This window comes from Carex rostrata, chromosome 13 (genome assembly GCF_964058835.1).
Source record: "Carex rostrata chromosome 13, lpCarRost1.2, whole genome shotgun sequence".
NCBI classification, from domain to species: Eukaryota; Viridiplantae; Streptophyta; class Magnoliopsida; order Poales; family Cyperaceae; genus Carex; species Carex rostrata.
In genome coordinates this window covers 4,255,390-4,262,723 of record NC_135930.1, presented here as the reverse complement: position 1 = coordinate 4,262,723, position 7,334 = coordinate 4,255,390, and the positions used below count along the sequence as shown (strand labels likewise).

The window sequence follows — 7,334 nt, the reverse complement described above, 5'->3', positions numbered from 1 at the left end:
AAAAGGGGGGGGGAGTTTGCTAGGCATAACAACATATAAAGTTTTCACACAAAACAACAACACAAAGTCACCTATTACATTTAATTGGAGCACTTGGAAATAATATTTTCGCTGATAGAGAAGGAACCAGAATCAGACTTAGATCCAAGAGGAGTTGGGTACCACCATTTTCATACTATTTCGAATTGATCTCAAACTTTTTTGCTCCCAAGTCTGTATGACTCAATCATCTGACACGTATTCGTTTCGCATCCTCATTCGTAGATTATCCGTTCTGTGAGTAAAGCTAATATACACTTAAGTGTATATTAGCTTTACTCCCGTTCCGTATCCGTTTAAAAAAGATTTGGTTTTAAATTTTGACATCCGTTTTCTATTTGTATCCGTATTTGTATCCACTAATTGAAAGGCAAATACGGATTTGATATCAGCATTATCCACTCCGAATCCGCTCTATTTTCACCCCTATTGCATGATGCAAATAAAAAAAATATGATTGGGTAGTATATAATTTCATAATTATTTGAATTAGAGTTTGTGCGAAGAGGAAGAAGAGAGGAGAGAAGACGGACTTAAGTAAACTAAATTTATTACATTTCTCAAATTGAATTGTATTAGACTTAGTTCTCTCTCATACAAAAAGTCTACATATATACAATAACATAAATAATAACCATATTTTTTTTAAAAAGAAAAAAAATATGTCAGACAATGCATATTTGGCTCCGCCTATGCAAAGTTTCTATACGGCAAAACTAAAATAGAGATCATCAATTTGTTAATTTAAGAAATTTGATGGGTGTATTAACATAGATGAAAATTTCAATATAACTTCAACAGAGAAGTCTGATTTAATTTAACATTACATAGGCACTGGATTTCTAGAAGAGGTCTCAAAACTAAACTGGCAAGGTAGATACAGCAAAGAGCAAAAAAGGCGACACCATGCCCACTCAAGAAAATGAGAAGAATGGAATGGAGGGGTAGAGGAAGAGGGCGGCTAAGTTGCTCGATCTCTCTTTTTTTTCTGGACGAAAGAGCGATGTTTCCATAATCACTTATTGACTAGTTAATGTACTAGTACAAGAACATGTACCACCTTACCAGTATAGTACCATACTACCAATTGGTAACGGACGTCGTCTTCACAATAGCCTAATCCCAGGAGAGAGCACACCACCAACCCGCTATTAAATACAAGACCATTATATATCAATTTAGTTACAATTGGAAAAAAAAAAAAAAAAAAAATTAGAAGTCAAATTTGGTCATATAATCGTGTAATTACGAATGGCAATACAACACCATTACATATCAGTTCCAACCCAATTTAAATCATCATAAGCTTGACTTGAACAAAAAATAAAAATTCATTAAAATTGACCAGATTCATAAATGACCACAATGCCCTTCCCTCTTTAATTGATCTGTACAGGAGTATTGTCATTCATGATTTATTGTGACTTCTTTCCACTGATGACAATGTAAATAATTAAAAACTGGATTGTTGTGTAGTCATATTTTGCAAGAGTCAAAGTACTGGTGAAAAGGAAAAAAGAATAAATAACATTGGTCGGGTTCAGGTTCAGGATCAGAATTGAAAAATTCTGTGGGTTTCTGGTTTGGATCAGATTTTACTACTACCAGCATGTACTGTATTTGATTATTAAGACCTCAACATCTAGCACAATCTACATGCTGGGAACTTGAGACCCATGTACATTCCAGGTACTGATTAGGTCAACATATAATCTACAGGAAACAATTTTTTTTGAAAATGCTCTAAAAGTTCAATAAATACCTGTAAATCATAAACACTTGGCCTCCATTCTTTCATCTGCTCTCATCCTGAGACCCTCCGATAAATAGTACCAGTAGCATACAAGATCTGGTACCAACCTGGTACTTGTTTCAGTGAGCATCTCTAATATATATTTAAATCTTTTCAGAGCATCAATTTCAGAGGTATACCTTTTAGTTAACCATATCTTCTGAACTTTTATCTAAAACTTTTAACTAGTTTTGTCTAACCATTCTCCTCGCATCTATATCCAGTGTGGATAAGAAACTCCCATTTAACTATTCATGATACTCCTGTGTAACATATAATTTTCTTATTGGAATATTCAGTCATACTATTATTATATATTCACAAAATATTTGTGTCTGGTATGCAAATAATTTTATACACAAACAATAACATAATAATAATTACTGCCACATACTACATATTCATAAATCATAGCCAGTCATACAACATATCAAGGTCATAAGTTAGATATAAAATGGAAATAAATACCCTACATGGCGAATGACTACAAGAGATCAAATTTCACCATGTTAGAATATTAGTTGGAATCAAAATAAATCCTAATATAATAACCTTTAATGGGATTAAAATTAACCCAAGCGGCAGCAATGGCAATCTATGTTAAGTCATATCATGCAGAACCGCACCTCAAATCTGGACTTGACTCTTGAAACCTGAAACCAACACAAGTGAAAACATGTGAGAGAAAATTTCTTGGTCCAGTATCCACCCATAAATTTCTAAAGTTCAAGCGGTGGTATTAAATACCAGTCAGTAGATAAATTTGTAATACCAAAATAACTTTGCAGAAGCACTGACAAGTAAAAGAGTTATGAAGGCAGTCTGATTAGAACATCTGAAACTTACTTGGCTCGTAATGAATGCATAATTGATATTGGAGTGCTATACCAGACTAGGCACAAACCAAGAGTCCACTGAAACAAAAGGGCAAGGCAGCACATCAGTTGTACCATCTCCAATGTCGTATCTACAAAGATATCGTCCGTATTTCAGGAAGTAAATGCAATTCCCTTTGAATCCAACAAAGTTACTAGCACAAATAGATAACCCACGATTATATTGTAGAAACAACATTTGGTCACCAATATTAGTGATTTTCACCCAACAAGGTTTCCCTTCACCATCACCAAAATAAAGATAGTGTATGTCAAAGTGACATGGCTCTGCCTCATTATGATGGAACAACCTCAGGATCCTTCCTCCTGACTCAACCATAACTGTGTAACCTTCTAGAAGAGGGTTTATGCCCACTGGTGGTGCGACTTGATAAGCTATTTTTTTGGTGGCAATATCAATAACACTTGTAATACCAGTTTCTTCATCATTGCTGAAGTATTGTTCCCTATAAAATGCATTAGCACTGTTGCCGACCCTTTCTACATAGACCCAATCATCAGCCTTAGGTCGCCAAAAAGCCATCATTTTGGGTCGAGGATTCCCATTGTCAGAATTAAGTTTAATTCCTGATATAACCACAATATCACCACCTGCAATTAGATCTGGACCGATATAGTCTGGGCATCCCAAGACATTAACCCATGGGGCATAAATCTGATCACGAGTAAGAGGATTAAGGAGATACATCTGAGAACTTCCCAGGAGATATGCAAATAAATAGCGGTATGCGGGGCCCTTGATCCAAGCACGATGGGAAGCTGGACAGGTGAAAGTATGAACTTTACCAGACAACAGGCAGTAGAAACGTATAATGGCATTTTCAAGGTCTTCACGTTGCTCTAGAAGCCAGGGGAGTTGTGGGGGATGATCATTGACTGGGGCTGATAACTGCCACCTCTTGCACACTGCACGGAAACGTATGAAATCAGAGATATCAGGTAGCTTTCTGGAGAAGAGATGAAGAATATCTTCTGGAAGTTCTGACCAATTTTTCTCATGGCTTAGAACGTCATCAGTACCGCTTTGCTCTCCCGGTATCGCCATTAGTCTGTTAATGTACACATTATTGTAATTTTCGATAAATCAATAACAATACATGAAAAGATTTTCAACCTAAACCTAGCAGTAGGCCCTAAATAAAAAATTGCATCAGTAAACCAAAAATGCATTGGATTCCCAATTTATAACCCTAAACATTACATGTCATACTGAAAACCCTAAAAAGTACATACTAAGGTACGATTGCAATACTGACCTTAACATAAATTCAACCAAAAGACAATTATTGAAGTTCAACACAAACAAAATAGTTTATATATGCAAAAATTCAACAAAAAAGGCATCCAGCAAACCACAATCAGAAAAGATGAAGGTTCTCAGCAACTAAAGAAGAAAGTTCTGCAAAGAAAGAAACATACCACGTTTGAGAAAGGGACTATACCACAATTATAACCTAATTTTATCCCTATTCTGCTACAACCAAATTAAAACCCAAACAGAGAAGAAGGTTCTCAGCAACTAAAGAACAACACTTAACACATTTAAAACACTGTTTCTTCTCTATTCTTCCCAATTAAAAAGCCCAAACAGTGTAGAGGGTCTCAGCAACTCAACACTCATTCTGACCCTCACAATAGCAAATTAGGAATCACACAAAAGTTTAAGCATTCTTCAAACAGCACAGCACAACACAAATTTAGAACATCATTTAACACAACAAATAAGACCACAATTAGGTTCAGCACAGCACAAACCTAAAAAAGTAAGGTCAGATCAACAATTAAGCAATGGCCAAAACTAAAGAAGACACAAAAGTATCACCAAAACTAAATTTGGTTCAGCACCAAGCGTCAACAACAACAGTACAATAGGAGACAAAAAAAATTAAAAATCCCTCACTAAGTATCAATATGTAACAACGAAAACCCCAAAACTTCTTTTTGTTCTAGATGGTTTAAATAAAAACACTTTTCGTAAATAATTTTTTTTTAATAAAAAAGCTAAACCCTAAATCCTTAAAACAACTGTTTGTAATTTTAATAAATATTAACAAAAGAAATCCCGACCTTGGTGATATTTTGTCAGTGGCAGAGATGTGCTTGGCGCTCCAATCGCAGCCTGGTTGTTCTACGATTTTGAGGGAGAGCAGCTGTGAGTGAGGAATAGAGATGAAATTAGAGGTTTAATTTGTGAAACTCTCTACAATGATGGAATCAGAAAGAACAAAGCAATGTTGAGAAAATTACTAAACGATCCATCTACTTTGGGGAAAAGGATAGTTCCTTACCTGACCAAAGAGAGCTGCGGAGAGGGGTTGAGTCAGGAAGGATTTGTCGGCGCCGCGTGTCTGTGTGTGTGTGTGTCGGAAATGAAATAAGGTCGCTCACTGTTGGTTCCGCAATTGAAGCTTTTTCATTTGATTTTGAGTTAATTGCAGTGCTGTGGTGTCTGAAATTTTCATTTTGAAACTTAGGAAGATAATACAATAAAATAATAATAAAAGCAGCAGAGAGACCTCTCAATCTCTGATAAACGATTCCATATCCTCTGAAATAAATTGAACGGTCCGATCATAATTTGCATTTCTGTTAAAAGGGATCCATGCATGCATATAATGGTATGCGCTCATTGAACAGTCATGATACAATCAAGCGATTAATTATAAATAATTGAGAATAATTGATTGATTAGTCAGAAAAATACATAATGCTTTGATCACCACCAACGATTAATCGGTCTAAAAGGCCGTTGTTTGCAACACTGCATTTCATTTATGACCGGATTGATTTGGATTATGATCAGACAGTCCTGATCTAAAAGGAAATATTTTGCGGAGAGGATCATTCAATTATTGTTTTAAATGGTAAATAAAGAATGGTAATAACATAAAAAAATATTCCTTTGACTTGATCCAGTAGCATTTTACAATAATAATGAAACCCATCAAATCAATGTTTTTATTTCCGTGTCTTTTTAAATTTTCCTGAGACACGATCATTTCTTTCTGATAATCTTAGTTGTTGATTATTGACGGTATTTGTTAGAGTAAGCAAGTTATTAATTTGTAATCGAAGCTTGTTATGATTGCGCTTGCAGCTTTCTGTTTTATGCTAGATAATCATCCTTGTTTAAATTTGTGCATGAAATAAAGTGACTAACAAGCTAACTTATAATTAAATAAATGAAATTTTATGTTACTGAAGCTGTCGTTGTTTGAGTTGCAGTACACATTCTTGTCTGTGTTGTTTGGTCTAATTTCTATTTGAGTTGCTTGCGGTGAACATTTTTCAATGCATGGAACGTGTTCGATGAAATTTCCAAATGGAATTTTTGTTAGTATCAGGGTCTGGAATACTTCTATATATAGATGCTAATCTTATCAAGGCTGGATTAGTTGTGCAAGGATTAAAATGTCACTTGCAGTCTGGTATGGAATCTTAATGGTATTATTGCGACTCTTGTCAGTTCATGGTTCTCATATGCTCCCCATAGAACCAGTTTGCAGAAATCCGAAATAATCATCCTTTCAAGAATTATATTCAGTTCCTGCTTTCTTTTTCTGAATTAGGACCTCCTCTCCATGTTACGTGGATATTTGACATGCTTCTTGAAGGAATTAAGCTCGTGAGTCTAAGACAGATTTGTACAAAATTTGATCCAACTGGGACTAATTCACTCTAATTTAACCTAAGCATTAATTACATAGGTCTTGATCCATTATGCCAAATTTAGCCCTCTTTAATTTCATGAACGTCTGTTATCAAGTAATTATTTTGTTCTACTTAATGAGATCGATTATTATATTAAGTTTTAAACTAGCTTATTTATTTCTTATTAATATTAGGTAGGATGACATCACTAAAATAATTTAAAAGGTTACAAAGTATGAGAATAAATTATTGAAGATTGTTTTTTTTATTTACTGAGAGTAGGCACTCGGATGCGAGGGATTGGCGTTCAAGGATGTTTGCGAGGTAGGATTATTTTCGAAGTCCAATATTTATTAAGTAATTATATTTGATTAGAAAATTGTACAGAATATCCTTCTTTTGCAAATATTGAAACAAAATACCCTTTCTTCTAACTTATTCAACAAAATTTCTTTATGGGTCCATTAATTTATATTTTCAACTTCCTTATTTTTTCATATCATTTAACTTTAAATTTAATTATTTGTAATAAAATTATATAAACTGTAACATTCAATATTTAGATAAATTTAGCTTCATATTTAGAATTGAATTATTATTATATTTTAATAAATACAATAATACGTGTTGATTTGTTAATTAAAATTGCTTAAACAAATCCTATTAATTAAGAGGAGAAGAAATATGAATTTTGACAAAAAAAAAAATATAGAAAACGAATTAAGAGGGGTGTTTGATTAATTGAGGGATTTTGATTAGAAGAAAGAGGTTATAACGGGCTTGCTATTTTAATTTTCACTGTTAGTTCAGTCCGTTAGGCCCAATTCACGTTTCTTCTTGCTTTCCTGTCGATTGCTTAAATTGAGATTTCCGTATTGAATACCCCAAAATCATATCGGGTGGTCGATATGAATTCTCTGCCCACCTCCTCCGTTCGATCACTCTTGCTCTCTGTT

The 7,334-nt window shown here is 34.1% G+C and overlaps 1 protein-coding gene across 4 annotated transcripts; it reads right to left on the bottom strand.

Annotated features, from left to right (window-relative positions):
- Window positions 1-745: 745 nt before the first annotated feature.
- On the bottom strand, window positions 746-5,142 carry LOC144563958 (uncharacterized). 4 transcript variants are annotated; one of them, XR_013514509.1, is made up of 6 exons: window positions 5,016-5,142; window positions 4,795-4,877; window positions 2,678-3,776; window positions 2,384-2,484; window positions 1,802-1,888; window positions 746-1,187 (listed from the first exon to the last, which is right to left on the bottom strand). XR_013514509.1 is itself a non-coding variant. In XM_078313410.1 (4 exons), the coding sequence occupies exon 3, from the start codon at window positions 3,770-3,772 to the stop codon at window positions 2,714-2,716; it is 1,059 nt and encodes a 352-aa protein (XP_078169536.1). In that variant the 5' UTR covers window positions 3,773-3,776; window positions 4,795-4,877; window positions 5,016-5,142; the 3' UTR covers window positions 2,182-2,484; window positions 2,678-2,713. The 4 variants fall into 4 exon arrangements, 2 of the variants coding, with proteins under 2 accessions (XP_078169536.1, XP_078169537.1); XR_013514510.1 differs by lacking the exon at window positions 746-1,187 and having other exon boundaries at window positions 1,493-1,899; XM_078313410.1 differs by lacking the exons at window positions 746-1,187; window positions 1,802-1,888 and having other exon boundaries at window positions 2,182-2,484.
- Window positions 5,143-7,334: the final 2,192 nt, after the last annotated feature.